The sequence below is a fragment of the Jaculus jaculus genome, chromosome 7 (genome assembly GCF_020740685.1).
Source record: "Jaculus jaculus isolate mJacJac1 chromosome 7, mJacJac1.mat.Y.cur, whole genome shotgun sequence".
NCBI classification, from domain to species: domain Eukaryota; kingdom Metazoa; phylum Chordata; class Mammalia; order Rodentia; family Dipodidae; genus Jaculus; species Jaculus jaculus.
Genome location: NC_059108.1, coordinates 119,579,824 through 119,599,199, shown reverse-complemented (window position 1 = coordinate 119,599,199; position 19,376 = coordinate 119,579,824). Strand labels below are relative to the sequence as shown.

Here is a 19,376-nt window from a genome sequence, read left to right as displayed (position 1 = left end):
AAGGAGGCCCACAGACTGCTCTGAGAAGAAACTGCAGAATGAAGTCTGGTTCCTTCCTCATCTCATGGATGAGTGAAGTGGTTGAGTCAATGGGAAGACTTGGCTCCTCACGGTCATCTAGGAAGCCAGGTTGCTTCCATTGTGTGAACCTGCCATTAGCCTCTCAGGTAACTGAAAAAAGTCCGTGAGCTATGGGTCTTCTGCTTTGATCACATGAGATAATCGCACAGTAATAACAATAATGACACTTAACAGCTCGTGTGGGTGGACGTGCAGCGGACGGGGCTTGACACATTAAGGGTTTGGTCAATTCTGGTTTCCACTGTTGGCCCTGGGCTCTGCTCCATAGTCCCACCAAGAGCCCAGCACTTTCCTGAGAACGGTGAGTTACAGCATGACTTGAATGAGCCAAAGACTGGTGGTTCCCCATCAGCAGAGCCCAAGGAAGGGGCTGAAATCTGCCAAGTGGCTGACTGGTTCTGTCCCTGCAGGCCAAGAACACTGTGTCCAGCAGGAGCTGGCTTCCACACCCAAGGAGGCCTCACTTGCTCTTCCTGGGACTGGAGCTGCCCCTTGCAGGCACCTTCCCAGAGGACGGCCCAGTGGAGCCAGGCTCAGTGCCTTGGCCAGGGATGGGAAATCCCCTGGCCAGCACCCATTCCCTTAGGAGCCCTTATGGATCTAAGCATGGTTAAAAAAAAAAAAAAAGAACTGTAACTTTGTAACTTAACTTTTGTAAAAGTTGCAACACAAACGAATACATTGGTGCCCACAACGTATACATTATTTAAAGGTTAGACATTTCAAATAGCTCCTTTTGTTTGTGTGACAGATGTGTCAGGATAGAAACCATTCCAAGGCTGGCACTTCTGTGGCATGAGGAAGGAGGCATGAAAGACTTCTTTCTCCATGGAGTGGAGAGGCATCCCTGACTGGAAATGTGTGGGGAGGGGCTGCTACTCCCTTCAGCTTTGTGGGTGGGGATGCAGAGGTGGGGTTGGGTCTCAGCTGCTTTGAATGGGTTTCCAGGTGGGAAGAGGTTGGTAGGCGCTTGGGCCCCCATGCCACGTTCACCATGCAGTCTACATCAGAAAAGCTCTGGTAGGCGGGTGTGTGGCTGAGAAGCAGAAGCAGCAGTAATAGCATCAGGGCACCGAGGATGAACCCTTGGCGTACTGCCCCATGCCAGGTCTTCAGCCCTGTGGTCGCCTTGATCTCTGCAGAAGTCACACTTGTCCTCGTAAGGAGTGCCACGTCTCACATTTTGTCCCTTTATTCAACAAGTGGTCAGCGATGTTAGTAGCACCAGAGGTCTCCTCTGTCCACATCACCACCTGCAGCTGACACAATGCTTGCCTTCACTTTTTTTTGTTGTTGTTCATTTTTCTTTATTTGAGAGTGACAGAGAGAGATAGAAAGAAACAGATATATATGCATATATATATATATATATATATATATATATATATATAGAGAGAGAGAGAGAGAGAGAGAGAGAGAGAGAGAGAGAGAGAGAGAGAGAGAGAAAGAAAGAATGGGCACGCCAGTGCTTCCAGCCACTGCATACGAACTCCAGACGCGTGCGCCCCCTTGTGCATCTGGCTAACGTGGGTCCTGGGAAATCGAGCCTCAAAACAGGGTCCTTAGGCTTCACAGGCAAGTGCTTAACTACTAAGCCATCTCTCCAGCCCCACCTTCTTGTGTTAATCCACAGTTCTCAGGTTCAAAGAGCCTGACACACACACACACTCTCTCTCTCTCTTCTTAAAAATTTATTTTTATTTATTTATTGAAGAGAAGCAGAGAATGGGTGCACCAGGGCCTACAGCCACTGCAAATGAACTCCAGATGCATGTGCCATCATGTGCATCTGGCTTATGTGGGTTCTGGGGAATTGAACCTGGGTCCTTAGGCTTTGCAGGCAAACATCTTAACCACTAAGCCATCTCCCCAGCCAGCCCCCTGTCTCTTAACAAGGTCTTAGCCTCTTGGGTTTCCTTTTCTATCAATTATCTATTCATGTCCTTGGCTCTGAAAGGGAGAAGGATGGCAAGGAGTTTTGTTCAAGATGGGAAGGACTTGAACATGTTAACCTGAAGATGTAAGGAAGGCAAAGCTCAAGTTTTGTCCCAGGGTTGTACAATGGGCAGAAAGAAGGACTGTGGATCTGACCTTACTTGGCCACGGCAGCGAAGTTAGGGGGCGGGAAGGAGGTTGGGGAGTAGACTCAGTGCCTGGGGCCACCAGCAGTTTCCCCAATCCCATCTTGACTGTCCCCTCCCCTTGGGCCTAGAGCCAGTGGGTTTGGGTAGAAGGGGAAAGATATCCTCACACAGGTTCTAAGGAAATGCGCTCTATTGTGCTTCTAAACGTTGAACAGTGTACTTGTGGGGGGCTGGGGAGCTGGCTCAGAAGGCACAGTGCTTGCCGCATGAGTGTGAGGGCCTGAGTTTGGATCCTCAGAACCCACAGAAAGCTGGATGCAGCAGCAATCTTAGTACTCCGATTGCGAGATGGGACATGGAGTCAGAAGATTCCAGAATCTTAGAGTTCAGTTACACAGGTGTACACAACAGAGAACAGCAGAGACACCCTGTCACATCAAATAAGGTGTAAGTTGAAGACCAATCCCCGAGGTTGTCCTCTGACCTGCGCATGTGCACTTGGCATGCACGTACCTGCGCTCGCTCACTCTCTCACACACACACAAAGATCAACCTTTGTTTTCTTTTGATTTTTTTTTTGTTTTGTTTTGTTTTTTGGTTTTTCGAGGTAGGGTCTCACTCTGGTCCAGGCTGACCTGGAATTAACTCTGTAGTCTCAGGGTGGCCTTGAACTCATGGCGATCCTCCTACCTCTGTCTCCCGAGTGCTGGGATTAAAGGCGTGCACCACCACGCCCAGCATTTGTTTTGTTTTAAACATTCGTTTTATTTTATTTATTTGAGAGAGAAAGGGGGGATGGAGAATGGGCGTGCCAAGGCCTTCAGCTACTGCAAACAAACTCCAGACACATGTACCACCTTGTGCATCTGGCTTATGTGGGTCCTGGGGAATCAAACCTGGGTCCTTTGGCTTTGCGGGCAAATGCCTCAACTGCTAAGCCAACCCTCCAGATCTAATAGTGATTTTTTTTTTTTTTTTTTTTTTTTTTTTTAGTTTGAGAGTGACAGACAGAAGGAGGCAGAGAGAGAGAGAGAGAGAGAGAATGGGCGCTTCAGGGCCTCCAGCCACTGCAAACGAATTCCAGACGCATGCGCCCCCTTGTGCATCTGGCTAACGTGGGTCCTGGGGAATCGAGCCTCGAACCAGGGTCCTTAGGCTTCACAGGCAAGCGCTTAACCTCTAAGCCATCTCTCTAGCCCGTGATTGTTTTTTAAAGATCAATCTTTGTTTTAAAGTGCAAGAGGAGAGAGGGATGGCTAGATTTTGGTGTGTGGGATGTGCCGCAAATCAAGTGGAGGCACAGAGCATAGTGAACAGAGTCAGCACGAGGGAGAGGCTGAGCGCAGCCACCGGTGCGACAGTTGCAGACTCGACTGTGTTGCTGAGAGCTTACGAGGTGCTGTGCAAGGTGGGTTGAGAGGCCTGCGCACGGACAGAGGTGGACCTTGACACAAAGCCTGGCAAGAAGTGCTGAGAGCCTGAAGACGGAGCTTTAGAACATAAAGGAAGGGTGCACGGGAGATGCTTTATGGACTCACAGCAGTTAGCCTTAGGGATAACAGAGAGCAAATGAGAGCTTAGTGCACCTCGGCGGGAGAACTGTACAAGTGATTATTCGGGGCAAGGAGTGTGGTGGGAGGGAGATTTACAGAGGATCCAGAGGGAGATTAGGTCTCTAGGGAGAGGACAATATTCACTGGGTCTTCCACGCAGCGCTGGACACTGGGACTTCATGAGGGCTGAGACAGACACGTCCGCTGCCCACAAGGAGCCTATAGAGTGGGGAAGGGAAGGGGGAAGAGGAGAGCATAAACAACAGATGAATAAGTCGTCCTGATGGTCAGGCCGAGCGCTGAGGCCCAGGATGAGCGAAGGTTCCCCGGGGGGAGGACTTCGAAAGTGAGGCGACACCCAGGAGGAACCGCGAGGGGTGGGGAAGGTGTAAAGATGCTGCGAGCGGACAGCACGGCGCGCACCAGGTCCCAGCGCTGAGGAGGTGATGAGCGAGGGGCGCTTCAAGAAGGCTTGGAGGCTACAGGCAACGCAGGCAAGCGGGTGAGCTGAGCCAGGGAAGCAGAAGTCAGCCCAGGCCGGATGGCAGGGCCATGCTAAGGGGCTGACTTGGATTCTAAGCTCCACGTGTACTTTAGGATCGTGACTACAGCGTTCCTCCCCTCATCTGTGGCTTTAATCCTCATAGTCTCAGTGACTGGTGGTTTAGTTACTTCAGCCTGAACATATTAAATGAAAGTTTCAGAAATAAACAATTTTTTTTAATATTTTTTTTCTTCAATTTTTATTTATTTATTTGAGAGCAACAGATAGAGGGAGAGAGAGAGAGAGAGAATGGGCGCGTGCGCCCCCTTGTGCATCTGGCTAACGTGGGACCTGGGGAACCGAGCCTCAAACCGGGGTCCATAGGCTTCACAGGCGAGCGCTTAACCGCTAAACCATCTCTCCAGCCCAGAAATAAACAATTTTTAAAAAGCTTTAGACTGCATGGTGTTCTTGGACCCAAATCGTTCTTTGGCCAGCATATCCATGCTGCACATGCTACCTGCCTGTCCGGTCACTTACTTGCCCTCTTCTCTTAACAGTTTGACTGTCACGGTACCACAGTGCTTGTGTCTAAGCAGCTCTGATTTTACTTAATGCCCCCAAAGTGCAGGAGTAGTTATATTAGCAAATTTTTTTACAGTGTATTGTTATAGTTGTTTTATTCTATCAGTTGTATCGATCTACTGTGCCTGATTATAAACTTTATTATAGGTGTGCATATGTGTATAGGGAAAATACTCACATAGAGATTTCTGTTCTACCTGAGGTCTTGAGCATCTACTGGGGGATCTTGGAACATATCTCTTATGGATAAGGGTAGACTCTGTATTTTATAAATTTAATTTATCATGACGTAAAATTTGTGTGTGTGTGTGTGTGTGTGTGTGCATGAATGTGTGAGCATGTTCATGTATGTGGGTGCAAGCGCCTGCATTCCACAGCACCCGTGTGGAGGTCAGAAGATACTGTCATGCGTCGATTTTCTCTGTCCTCCTTGCTGCAGGCAGGGTCTTACATTGCTGCTTACCTCTGCAGTTGCCAGGCCAGCTGGCCTGTGAGAGTCAAGGAAATTCTTGTGTCCATCTCCTTTTTCCCATGGGTCCCTGGGGTTATAGACGCCTGCCACAGTGACTGGCTTTTACATGGGTGCTGGGGTTTCACACTCAGGTCCTCACAATTTATTCCCTGAGCCATCTCCCCAGCCATAAATGTAAGTTGCCTCAAAAAATGCTGGTGGGATGGGGGTTAAGACAGGTCTTACTCTATAGCCCAGGCTAGCCTAGAGCTATGTCATCCAGGCTGGCCTGAAACTATGGTGATCTTGCTGTAACCTCCCGAATGCTGGCATTACAAGCGTGAACCAAGATAGCCAGCTTCAAAATTTTTCTTATACTGATCTTCATGTCTATTCAGAATCAGAGGCTAGCATCATAGACCCCATGTATCTTTCACCCCAGCTCAGTTGTTAGGGGTCTTCCCTTTGGTTCTCTTGCTGCCCACTTGATTAAAACACATTTAAACAAATACCAGGCATCATGTCATGTCCACCACCGCACTCTTCTATATTGTTAAAACTTCCAGTGTGGGACTGGGGAAATGGCTCAGTGGCTAAAGGCACTTTCTTACAAAGCCTAGCTGCCCAGGTTCTATTTCCCAGCATGCACATAAAACCAGACTACAGACCCAAAATGGCACATGACATTTGCAGCAGCAGGAGACCTTGACACAGTACACACTATACACACACACACGGAGAGGGAGAGAAATAAAAGTTTTTAAATCTGGTTGTTTATTTTTTTCATAACCATAATTCTACTATCATACCTAACTCAATTGACTGTAGTTCCTGATTATTACCTAAAATTGAGTCCTTAGTACAGACATTCTAGATTGCCTCATAATGTTTTGATAGTTGTTTTGTGATTCAAGATCCCAACAAGGTACACATTATTTGGTTATTATATTTCCTAAGTCTCTCTTGGTCTACAATAATCCTTACTCTTTGCCTCCTTTTTCTGTCTTTGTTTTAATGATATTTAATTTTTGAAGAAACTAAATCAGTTGTCTATAGGGTACTGACATTCTGGGTTTGTCTTTTTGCATCCTCATTTAACTTGTCTCAATTTCATGTAATTCCTGAAAATCTGAAGCTAGCTCCAAAGACATGCTCATGTCGAAGTTCAACAATTTTGGCAAAAATATCCCAGGTCGTTGGAAAGTATTATACTAAGTGAGGTAATTCAGACCCAGAAAGCCAAGCGCCACATGTTCTCTCTCATATGTGGATCCTAGCTACAGATGACTGGGCTTCTGCGTGAGAATGAAAATACTTAGTAGCAGAGGCCAGTAAGTTAAAAAGGAGACATAAAGGGTAGAGAAAGGAAGAGGGGAGGATACTTAATAGGTTGATATTGTATATATGTAATTACAATGATTGTAATGGGGAAGTAATATGATGGAGAATGGAATTTCAAATGGGAAAGTGTGGGGGTGGGGAGGGAGGGAATTACCATGGGATATATTTTATAATCATGGAAAATGTTAATAAAAATTAAAAAAAAATATCCCAGGACGTGATTGATGTCTTTCGTGGTACATCTTATCAAGAGGCACACAATGTCTAATCCTGCTCTTGATGGCAACATTCATTCGTTATTTTCTGAATCAGTTATTTCACTAGAAATAGTCAATTACCATTTGGAATTTTTTGTTTATTTTTATTTATTTGAGAGCGACAGACAGACAAACAGAGAAAGAGGCAGAGAGAGAGAGAGAGAGAATGGGCACACCAGGGCCTCCAGCCACTGCAAACGAACTCCAGGTGCATGCACTACCTTATGCATCTGGCTAACATGGGTCCTGGGGAATTGAGGCTCGAACCAGGGTCCTTAGGCTTCACAAGCAAGCACTCAACCGCTAAGCCATCTCTCCAGCCCCTAATACCATTTTAAATTTATTTCAACTACTCTTGACCATTTCCAATATCCAGACCTCACTACAGTGTTGAGACCTCATGAACTCTTACAGTTTTCCTCTGAGAAGAGAAGTTACTATAGGTTTTGGAGAAAAGAAGAAAAATTGGACATTTAACTTTTTGTCAATTCAACTACTATAAAACATTACTTATTCTGGGAGAAGAGACCAGGGTTGATCTTGAAGAAGTTAAGTTGAGAGAGAAAAGAGGAATTAGGACTGGGTCGTGATAGCCTTCTGTCAATGTCAGCAGTAAACCAGGAAATACCAAGAGAGGAGAGTCACTGAAGACTATGTACTGAAAGGTGTGGGACTTGAAGTGTTTTGGAATTTAGATTGTCATTTCTGATTTTGGAATATTGACATACACACACACACATATATATACATATATATATATATGTATATATATGTATGTATGTATAAAACAATGAGATACTTTAGAGAGGGAGCCAAAGGATAAGTGTGAAATTAATTCGCTTCATGTGTATCTTGTATACATAGCCTTGGGTAATTTTATGCAGTCTTTTGAGTGAGCCTGAGTGTTGACTGTAACCTATCGTGAGGTCAGGCCCAGAGGAATTTTTCTACTTGCGGCATCATGTCAGTGCTCGAAATTTCTGAATTTGGAGTTTTTTCAAATTTTCCGTCTTCAACCTGTATGTAAGAGTGCTGTCTCCCCTCTCGCCTCCAATTGTCCCAGTGGTCCTTTGCCTCTGGGCAGGAGGCGAGGTGCTGGTAGATGCTGTTCTGGAGCACCAACCCCTGGAAGCACTGGTAGAGCCGGGCTCCCCACCCCACGCCCATCCCAGCAGCTGCGGCGTAGCTGGAGCCAGTTCTTAGTCGGAGATTTTGTTTTCCATGATGAGGGTGGGCAAGTTGTGACATGAAGTCCCTGCCTAGTAACAGAAACTAGCACGGGGACACTGGGAATGGCCTCACCAAACAGTAATAGTCAAGAGTGACCAAGTGGCTGGCAACCACAGACAGGAATCTTGGGGCTCTAAGAACCCCAAGCCCCAACCCTACTGCTGGGCAGCCAGGCTGGGTTAGAAGGGGAACTTCAGGAAGTGGAAAAGCAGAGTGTGTTTTGAGGAGGAGAAATGACTTGTCCAGACACTGTTGGTGGTGTCCGGCTGCTGGGAAGGTGGCTCATGGGTGACATTTACCCGGGATGCACTGTGGCCCCACAGTGCTGGAAGTCCCCCGTTCCGCTGTCCTGGGAGCTATGTGCTGGGTCTTAGGTATGTTATGACTGAACTGCAATTAACAGATGGAGATAGTGAGAGCCATTAGATAGCAGACTACCCTTGGGAGTGGGGAGGAAGGTAGGTTTAGAGCAAGCATTCTACCATCCCATTGCTTCCCATTCTGTTTTGGTGTATATGCAGGTGAATGTGTTTTTATGTATTTGACTGTTCTTTAAGGTGTTTGTGAACACGCCATGTGATTATGATCAGAGAGAGTGGATAGGGCATGTTCCCTCATTGGTTACCAGGGGAACTTGAGGATTTAATCTCCTAACTGGGGTTGTCATAGTACCTAACAGGTTAAAAGCAGCTTTGAGGTAGCACAGAAAGCAGAGCAAACTAGAAAACAGATGAGAGGCAAACCAGGCAAAGCAGCGGGTCTAAATCCTGCTTAAGGAAGTTGGTGTCTGAGCAGCTACATCGGCCTCCACCTCAACCCCGTTTCCTGGAAGTCTGCACTTTGTTGCTTCCCTCCTATGAGGGACCTGGGGAAGAAAAAGGGGTACGGCTTATCCCATTGGAGATCTTGGGGAGGGAGGGGTGTGTATTCCTTTTGCGTGGGGGCTGTGGGAACGATGACAGGAGCCACAACTCAGCCTGATGGGTGAGCTTTGTGACCACTTGCACTTTGCCAGGTCCTCACCCATGAGCTGGCCAGGGCACATGAGGCTGGGATTCCGAAGCCTAACGTTTGCTCTAGAGGCAGACCGGCTCCTGGCTGTGTTTGAAAGGCTTGTGTCAGAGCCGCTGTACAATCACCCTGTTGAGTAGGCACATTCTTTCGGCGAGCGTGCGCGCTGTGTAAATCATATGGGGCTGTTCAGCACGGAGCTGTGTGTGGGCAAGTTTCTGGGGACCTGACCTATGCAGGATGACCTAAGGACAGGAGATGGCAGCTCACAGGTAAGGGTAACTCTGGAGATGGGACTGCCCTGCTACTAAACATGCAGATCTATGGTCACCATGGCACGTAGGCTGCCCTGGGCCAGGGAAGACGGACCTTAACTTTGACAACGGTTTTGATGGCTTGAGAAGGACTTTTTTATGGGGGGGGGTGCTTCAGGGTAACCAGGAAATGAGTGCACAAGGAACTGTCTCAAACATATCCCCCCCACCCTGGGCTTGCTGAGAGAGGGGCATAGAGTCTAAGTTTAGTTCTGTGCTTGTGGTCCTCCATGAAGTATAAGGGACCACTGTGAATGCACACATGACTTACACATTTGAAAAGTGACCATGTCATCTCATTTTCAATCCCCCCACCAGGTATCAACTTGAATGCCATTTCTGTGACTCCTCATCTGATTAAGTATTCCCCCCTCCCCATCAACCCTCACCCTGCGCTTTTGTTTCTAGACCCAGTGGTCTCTTTATAGTCAGGCCTTTGAGGGACCACGGTGACCGTAATGAAAGGAGGCATGGGTGATGCTGAGGAAACCTGGAGTTGAACTTGATTTCAGGTACACTGTAGGGGTTCTTTCATCAACAGCTTTCCTGTCTTGCTATTTTCTTCCTGTCTGCCCTCACATCTGATTTTCTGACAGCATCCTTGCCGGAGCACATGGGCCCATGCCACCACCCCTTGACTCTGATGAAATGCCATCTGGGCAGGGGCTGGGCTGTTAGGAGGAAGGCCTCGTTTTCCTTGATAAATCTTCTTTCTGTGTTATCTGGCTTTTCCACAAACAAATAAGGAAGCAAGTAAACAAACATGCATCTAGACACACAGACTTTTTTCCCCCACATCCCTGGCAGACCCACTGCCTGGCTGTTGCTTTTCTGAGCCGCATTCTCAGGAAGGATGGCGTTTTTAAGCAGGATGAATTGCAGGCGAGTCACTGTTCTCCTGCACCAGGGGCCATCAATCTTGCCTTGAACGCCAGGTTCTGCCGGTCTGCCTGCACAGGCTCATCTTTCTGGGGCAGACTTATTTACGGAGCCACGGCTAAGGTAATCTCACTCCCCGGCCCCACGGCCCGGGCCTCTCTCAGCCACTCTTAAAAATAGCCCAGGATGAGGAGGGCGAGCCAGGGTCTGGTTACCTCCTGTGCTCAGGGATTGGTCTTACCTCACCGCCTATGTCTGCCAGCTTGGTCCTTCTCAGGGGGGCTGCTGGACAGACTTGTGACCCCATGGGGGTGTCGGTTCGTAAGTCCCTCTTCAGCTTAAGCCTCTAAACCAGTGGTCACATCGCTTAAAGGAGATGGGAAAGGCATGGCGAGTGGAGAATCCCTTTTAGGTCGCTTTGCTCAAGTCTTTGAGCAGGAAATGTCAGCCCTGGAAGCAGCGTATACATGCATGGAGGGGGAAAAGCTATTCAAAGGGACAAAGTGCTGTTGGCCACAGCCCTGTCAAGCCGGCATATGCTTTGTTTGGGTTAGGACTGATTTTTTTTCCCAACTTTCATGGTCCCTTTCCCTGAGCAGCAGGCAATACCTTTACCCAGGCATGGTGGCTGGAGAATACCATCTGTCCTCATGGGCCATATTCTTTCTCTATCTGCATTCCTAAAAGCAGTCCGGCCAAGGGAAATAAGCTGGGCTACAATTTGGCCTTTTGCTCTAAGCCAGTACAGTAGTTCCCTAGATGACCTTGGGGAGGCTTCCAAGTGTTAGGCCTGGGTTGTTTTTTTTTTTTCCCCCTTGTGCAATTAAGGTGGATAATTCTAGCTCCTATCTTATTTACCTCAAAGGGATGTGGTGGGATTGATTCATCAGATCGGGGGACAAAATGTCTGAAATGACTCTGAGTTTGAAAAATAAGGTCTGCAGTACTGTGCCAGAACTGGTGAGCATGCTTCGTGTCTTTAGCCCGTGTGCGCCTTGTTGGGAAGAGGGTCCGTGTGTTGGATGCGAGCCGCCACCTTGGGAATGTGTTTGTGCTGGAGCCCGTGTGTTTTTGTTGATGGATATGAGAATCTGGTGTATGGGTGTATGGAGAGATTGCCCAGTGGTTAAAGAAATTTGCTTGCAAAGCCTAAAGGCCCAGATTACCCATGTAAGCCAGATGCACAAAGTGACGCATGCCTCTGGAGTTCATTTGCAGTAGCAGGAGGCCCTGGAGCATGCATTTCTCTCTCTCTCTCTCGCCACTTGTAAATAAATAAAAAGTTTTTAAAACAGAGAATATGGTATATGGTCCTATAGTTGGTGACACTTGTCATTTGCCTGTCACCTTGCCTCTACTCCCCATTCCCACTGTTTCCATCTCCTGAATGTAAAGGCTCTGGGCTTCCTGTTTCTGTCTCACACATTTGAACTTGGAGTCCCAGAAGTTCTCAGGAAAATGACTGAATGTTAGGTACAGATAAGGGAAGCTAATCATGCCCCAAAGATCTGGAACATTCATAACCATGGTGACCCCTCTGGCATCACGTCTCACCTTCCCCCTACTTTCCCCATACTCCGGCTATGCTTTTTGTTTTAAATTTTTTAAATATTTTATTCATTTATTTATTTTGAAAGAGAGAAAGAGAGGCAGACACACAGAGAGAAATGGGCACTCCAGAATCTCTAACTACTGCAAATGAGCTCCAAACACATGTGCCACCTTATGCCTCTGGCTTACGTGGGTACTGGGGGATTGAACCTGGGTCCTTTGGCTTTGCAGACAAGTGTCTTAAAGCACTAAGCCATCTCTGGAGCCTAACTCCAGCTATGCTTAAGCTTCTCAGTCTTGCTGTGTGCTTTCTCACCTCTAAACTATGGCACCTGCTCTTGTCCATTTCCACCTGTCCCCTCATGGATTCCTTCAGCCTTCCTTGGAAATCATTTATCCATCACCCTGAACTACCCTTGGCACCCAGTCCCTAACATACCCAGCCACGGCACCCTGTGTATGTTATTATAATTGTCCGTTTTATTGTTGTTACCCTTGCCAGAGTATTAGCTCCGTAAGGATACGGGCCCTTCGTGTCTTACTCAAGGCCCAGCACAGTCCGCGCCTCCTCATTGGAACTTGGCGCATATTTGAGTTCACTGTGAGGAATAAGTGAATGAATGAATGAATGAGCAGCAAGGGTAAGTGGAGGGCAAGTGAGTGCTCTCGATGCCTGTGCTCGTCGCATGCACACGTGACGTATGGCTCCGTTATCCCTGCAGTGGTCTGTCTATCTAGTGCCACGTGCTGCTGGGCTGGACGGGACGACAGGCTCCCCCGGGGTTGCTTGGGCTAGTCTGGGATTCAACAGGAGACTTTATCCCGGTACCTGGTTACACTTCAAAGAAGGCGGTAAAACGAGCTCAACTTTCCAAAGAAAAGAACTCAGGGATCTTGACCAACCTCAGTGAAGAAAGACACTCCCCCACACTTGGAGGCTTGTGGCTTAAGTGTCAGCTTAATGCTCACAGCATGCACCCCCCATTCCTGTTTGAGTCATCCAATGTCCCCCTTCTCCCCTCCTTTTGCCTGTCCCCATCTCTTCCCCATCAGGTTGGCTTCTGGTCTCAGGCCACCAAGTGGAGGCTGCTCTTCCCAGCCTGCCCCCTCACCCACATACATACCAGTTTCTGGTGCCCAGGAGAGCTGTCCCTCTAGCTCCCCAAAGCAGTGGCAGCGGGGGTTTGAAGGAAGCTGTCTTGCTGCGACTGACGTCTCCACCTGCTGGCCAGCCTGAGCCTGGCTGCGTGCGGCTCTCCATCTCCATCTCTGTCCGCGCCACTGCCGCCGTTACTATTTCTGCTACCGCACTATTTTATAACACAGGAACCCGAGACCCTGGGTAAGAAGCCCTGGCAGATGGCACAGTGTGATGCCCCCACCACAATCTGCTTCTGTTGGATGTTCCCAATAAGTTTCCCCTAAGGGGGGGAAAAAAAGAGCAATGGGCTGAGGAGCTAACCCTCTGACTGTATTGCTGTCCCCTAGGGACCCTTCCATGAAGACTGAGGCAGGCATAGCTGTTAAGAAGAGCCTGCTGACATGACATCCGCCACAGAGTTTGAAAATGTGGGCAACCAGCCACCATACAGCCGGATCAATGCCCGCTGGGATGCCCCGGACGACGAGCTGGATAATGACAACAGCTCAGCCAGGCTCTTTGAGAGGTCCCGGATCAAGGCCTTGGCAGGTACTTCTTGGGGCCGTGGGGGTTAGTTAGAGGAGTGCTCACAGTCCCCTGCAGGTCCGTGCCCCTTCTCACCGTGATGAAGCCCCTGTGTGTGTCTGGTGAGCCCTGCGGTGGCAGTGTTGGAGACACCTTTGCCCAGCTCAGGGAACACCCCTTCCTCAGGGAGCGCGGGCGACAGTAGCTTGCCTGTGTACCCTCCACTTCCTCCCAGGTGCCCTGAGAGGCAGGGAGGTGCTGGAGTTGGTGGGCCAGGCAGGCCCGCCCTCTGCCCGGGTCCAGAATGGCCTGGGGCCAAAGTCAGAAGTACGAGGAAGCCTGGGTGCACAGCTAGGCTCAAATGAGAGGGGCATCCAGTGCACGTGGTGACCTGGCTGGGCTCAGAGAGACCATCCTATCTATGGTCCCAAAAGAAAAGAGAAAATTGAGAACAGATAGCATCCTAGAATCCTCTCCACTCTGCCTCAGGAGGAGGATTTTCTGTTTGGAGCTCTTATCCTTGAACTGGAATTAAATTTGTACTTAGCAGGCTTATAATGGTGTCTCTCTCTCTCTCTCTCTCTCTCTCTCTCTCTCTCTCTCTCTCTCTCTGTGTGTGTGTGTGTGTGTGTGTGTGTGTGTGTGTGTGTGTATGTGTGTGTAGGGGATAAAATACCTGACATGTCTAGCAGAAGTGTTTTGTTTTGTTTTTTTTCCTCCCTCTGCTAGCTGACATCTGATTCTTGGGGATTTTTTAAAATCCCTTACCAACTCTGTTTCTATTGTTTCTCTAGAACTTGACTTCAGTTCTTGGACAATGAAGAAAGTTTGAGGCATATAGGGTATGTGGCACTAGAAGGGCTCCTTTACCTGATCCACCCGTGGTCAGACCAGAGTGGGCAGAACCCATCACCGATGGCTCCTTGTGTCCCCTGGTCAGAAAAACGCAACCATGCCCATGGGGACTCTTTGGAATTGTTCTCCCACCTTCTGTTATGGTCCTACTGGAAATTCATGATGCTGTCCTCCCTCTAGTCCATTCCCAGATTCCACAGTCCCTGGCTGACCTTGATGTGTGAGCAAGACCCTAGACTCCTCAGGAATTACATTGGCCTTTTCGTCTCTTTGCAAAAAGAGAATATGGCATCTCATCTCCCTCGTCATGATAGGACTAAAACATCACCCTTTATGTCCTGATTCTTACAGGAAACTTCCTTGCTTCTTCCCTTGTCTCCTCACCTTTCCTAGCTCCCTCCCCCTCCCCAAAACCCATCTTTGGTTTTCTGTGGAGAAATGGCAGTGACCCCTGGGATTTTAACCTGTGATTTTAACCTCTTTAAATAACAAAACCTGGCTGACACCTTTGGCTTTGCCATTCTGGTTTATTTTTCTTTCTCCATGGTGGCTGCATTTGGCTGCAGTGACCTTGGCAATGTGGGTAGAGAGAGCGGGTGCAATGTTCTATAAAATTTGCTGAAGGACAGAATGAGGAGTGGGACTGTCCTGAGTGTGCACATTCTTTGATCTGTTTCCCAGATGCCACATATATGGCATATGATACATACATCATATATATGTGTGTGTGTGTGTGTGTGTGTATTCTTAGGAAACCAAGATGAATACCATTTTAACAATTATTTATTGTGCTTCTACTAAGTTTAAGGCTAACACCAAGGCTGGAAATATGGCTCAGTGGTTAAGGTGCTTGCCTACAAAGCCAAAGGACCCAGGTTTGATTCCCCAGTACCCATGTATAGCTAAATGAACAAGGTGGCACATGCATCTGGAATTTGCAGTGATTAAAGGCCCTGGTAGGTCCATTCTCTCTCTAATAAATAAATACATTTTTAAATAAAAAAAGGCTAACCCCCAAGCCAGATATGAAAGGAGGTATGGGGGGAGGAACCATAGAAATGAATTTAATAAAGCATCTGTCTCTAAGGACTTCATAACCTATTAGGGGAAAATGAACTATGCTCACAATTAATTAGCATGAATAGAATTAGGGGAGAACTGTGAGGAAGGCACATAAATTAAATGGCAACGAGAGAGTCAAGGAGGAGATGCACAGAGAATCAGAATAGTTTGTGGAGGCGGCAGTCCAGGAGCTGAAGGGTGCCTGTGACCTGGGCGGGCAGAAGGGCTAAGGGCGCCTCTGGTTGGTTTGTGGGTGGGGCAGCCAGAGCAGATGAGGTGTGTAGGACACTGGTGGAGGTGGGTTTAAAGAGGCATGAATGAGGCTGGAAAGATGCCTGAGTGGTTAAGGCACTTACCTGCAAAGCATAAGGACCCAGGTTCAATTCCCCAGAACCCACATAAGCCAGATGCACAAGGTGGCACATGCGTCTGGAGATTGTTTGCAATGGCTGGAGGTTCTGGTGTGGGCACTCTGTATATGTCTGTCTCTCTCAAATAAAAAAATAAATAGATAGATAGATAGATAGATAGATAGATAGATAGATAAATGATAGATAGATAATTTTTTTTTTTAAAGAAGCATAAACAAGAGGAAATGAGGGCATCCCATGAGAAACTGCACACGCATCCCTGGTTGATCAGGAACAAGCCTACATTGACCTTGCCCGTGCCTGGGCCTGGTTGAAACTATGAGCTCCTTTCCTCCCTCCAGGGACAGGGCCTCTTTCAGACTGTAAAGTCATGTGTCCAGACCTTAGCTCCCAAAACCTGGTTACAAATTAAACAGGGAAGTCTGGGATCCTTTCAGTGTTTTAACCAATAACCTAAGCAGTTGACTGGCTCCTGAGAAATACTTGGGAGTGACTTCTGTTAGAACCTAACAGTCTGAGAAGGTCTGCCAGGATGGAACCCATTCTGCTGGATGGGCAGAGCAGAGAAAGGGAGCATGTCACATTTTCCCAGGGTTATTTTTGTATGTATGTGTGGGGGACACATGTGCATATATGTCCATGCCTCTGGAGCCTAGAGGACAGTCTTGGATGTCACCCTCAGGTACACCAATCTGCCTCTTTTTATTTATTTATTTGTTTATTTATTTTGGGGGGGGGTTCGAGGTAGGGTCTCACCCTAGCTCAGGCTGACCTGGAATTCACTATGTAGCCTCAGGGTGGCCTTGAACTCACAGCGATCCTCCTTCCTCTGCCTCCTGAGGGCTGGGATCAAAGGCGTGCGTCACCTCGCCCGGCCCTATTCTGCCTTTCATACTGTTGCTGCCGATTCCTCCCTGGGCCTAACTAAACAAGCCGCCTGGCTGCCCTGACCTCACGTGTGAAAACCTGACTGCGCTCCAGAACGGCTGACTTTTTAATGTGACGTGCCTGACTAAGGTGAAGGGGAGGATGAGGAAGAAACCTTGACCTTGGCAATGCCAAGGTGAGGGCTGGGGCTCGGCAGTAATAGTTTCCTTAGATCTCTGAGCAGATCTTGACCCGCTAATGTCAATCTCCAGCTGGCAGCACGTGCCACGGTGAAGTGGGGTGGCGCAGAGGCTGCCTCCTGACTTGGGGCTTTCGTGACTGTTTCCGGTGCATTTCTACCTTCGGAGCCTGCTTGACGGGATTCGAGGAAAGGAAACAGCTCAAAAGCCCAAGTTCCTGTCCTCACAGAAAGTTCTGGCCTTCATGTTTCAGTTGTAAGGCTCCCGGGCTCTCCTGGAGCGACCCTCGCTGTGGCTCAAACCCTGTTTTCTTTCCTTTCCCCTTTTCACTGCTGACCTCCACTCACAAACAGGGGTGGCCACCTGCAAGGGAGATGAAGGGCTGCAGGGGGTGACCAGCCACAGCACTGTCCTCTGGACTCACCTCAACCCAGGAGCTCTGTGCCTTCCGCACCCTCTGCCCTGTACCTGGTGGGCAAGGCGGAAGTGGTGGAGGCACGCAACAGAAGGGTGCCAGCTTTCTCCTTGCCTACCCTTCCTCCTTCCCACTCCCCTGCCTTACACAGGCGCGCAACGTGGCATCCTGCGCCCCATGTGCCACCTGCTGTGTGATTTATGGCTCCTCGAGGCAGAGGCATCTCCAAGGTTTCAGCAGGGCTGCAGTCCAGGGCCTCCCAAGAGGGGCCTGTGAGGAAGAAAGGATGACACATTCTGTCTCCATCTTCCTCCTGTGCTCTGCCCGGTCAAGCAGTCACGAAGGGAGAAAGTGAACAGAGCCTTTCTTTTTAAAACCAGGGCCTGGGCTGGAGAGATGGCTTAGCGGTTAAGCGCTTGCCTATGAAGCCTAAGGACCCCGGTTCGAGGCTCGGTTCCCCAAGTCCCACGTTAGCCAGATGCACAAGGGGGCGCACGCGTCTGGAGTTCATTTGCAGAGGCTGGAAGCCCTGGCGCGCCCATTCTCTCTCTCTCCATCTGTCTTTCTCTCTGTGTCTGTTGCTCCCAAATAAATAAATAAAAAATTTAAAAAATATATTTAAAAAATAAAAAAAATAAAAAATAAAACCAGGGCCATGGCATTATGTGGGGTGCTCCATTTTTGCCTTTAAATTGGAAACCAGAGTGCTTCAAAGTCGAGGTGAGCAAGGTGTGCTCTTGCCCGGGCGGGAGGTGAGGCGGGGCGGTGCCGGTGGATGAGGGCAGCTTAGGGGATGTAACAGGAACACGGAGGCACTGCAGGCTGTGTTCCTGTGCCCAGAAGCACCATAGATGCTGACCCACGGTTCCCAGGCCCCGAGGTAAAGTTCTGTGGCCAGCAGATTCCCCATCAGAGCCTGCTGCTCCCTAGCCTCTGTCCTTGCTGCCCTGGGGCTCCTTGGGGAGGGAGGCCACGGGTTTCACCTGACCTTGGTAGTCAAAAGCACTGAATGCCTCTTCAAGAGATGCTTGACCTGTCCTCTGGATGGTTCTTCCCACCTGTGCCAGGATACTCCCTCTCTCAGCACCCAGGGACCCTGGAAGGGCCTGTATCCAGAGAGCAACTGACTTCTTCTTAGGGGACACAGTGGGTGGGTGACCACTGCTTCGTGGTGGCCTGTTGATGTCTATAGAGGTGGCAGCCACCACCAAGGCGCCAGCTTTTCAGGCCACAGTGTCTCTCTAGCCACCTGTGAGCACAGAGGTTGTGGTTAGTAATGAAAGGTTTGAGATATATATTTTTTCTTCCTCTAGGTTTCAAAACATAAAATGGGATTTAATTTAAAAACTGTATCTTGGGGAAAACACCTAGTCAAGGAAATAGCAACCATTTAAATGTACTATCAGAGGATCAGCAGCTTTCCCTTACAAGTCAGCAGTTGTGAACTTGAGCCCTACATCCAAACCAGGCAGGCCACCATGGAGGTAAAGCTCCTGGCTACCTACGCAGGAGCCCACGAGAGAGGCAGCATGCCGCCTGCACTGTGTGCTCCTGGGCAGGTCGCCCTCTCTGATCTTAGTGAAAGCTGTTTCCCTGTTATGAGAGTCTTGGTAGAAGCAGGCTGTTCCCCCTCACATGGCTGACTACTAGCTATCACTCTGAAGATGCTTTATCAAATATTAATCCTCTGTGGTTAATAATAAGATTCTGTTCCCTCCCCATGCCATGCAGTCTGGGTGAGTCATGCCGACAGCCTCCTCCACCGCTGGGACTTTCCTGTACTCCATCAGCTTCATGCCCAAGGACAAGCTCCGACGCCAGGCCCCCCAGGAGCAGCCACCTCCCACTCTTCCCCAGTGCCCACGTCCCCACCGGCCCCTTGCTTGCTGCTGGGTTGAAGAGATGCCAAGGGTGCTGTTTTCAGAGCATCTGTTCATTTTGTTCATTTCTTTCTCTCTTTTTGTTATTATGCCACTGAAAGAGAGTGACAGGAAGCAGCTAAGTCTCCAGGAAGATTTTGCCTCCCAACTCCTTTGGCTTTCAGATGCTAGAAAGTAGACAAGCCAGGAAATCTCACCTTACAGCCCAGAGAGAGAGGGGCGGATCAAATAATCAAACA

The 19,376-nt window shown here is 48.7% G+C and overlaps 1 protein-coding gene across 3 annotated transcripts in view; it reads left to right on the top strand.

Moving 5' to 3' along the window:
* Positions 1–19,376, top strand: part of Sptb (spectrin beta, erythrocytic) — a 147,066-nt gene that overhangs the window by 53,424 nt on the left and 74,266 nt on the right. Inside the window, exons 1-2 of one of the 3 annotated variants that reach the window (XM_045154131.1) lie at positions 8,905–8,948; positions 13,310–13,511. In XM_045154131.1, the coding sequence (XP_045010066.1) occupies positions 13,364–13,511 (148 nt within the window). In that variant the 5' untranslated portion in view covers positions 8,905–8,948; positions 13,310–13,363. Of the gene's footprint in view, positions 1–8,904; positions 8,949–9,331; positions 9,350–13,309; positions 13,512–19,376 lie in introns of those variants that run through there. The other 2 variants (XM_045154130.1, XM_004649261.2) reach the window with 2 other exon arrangements.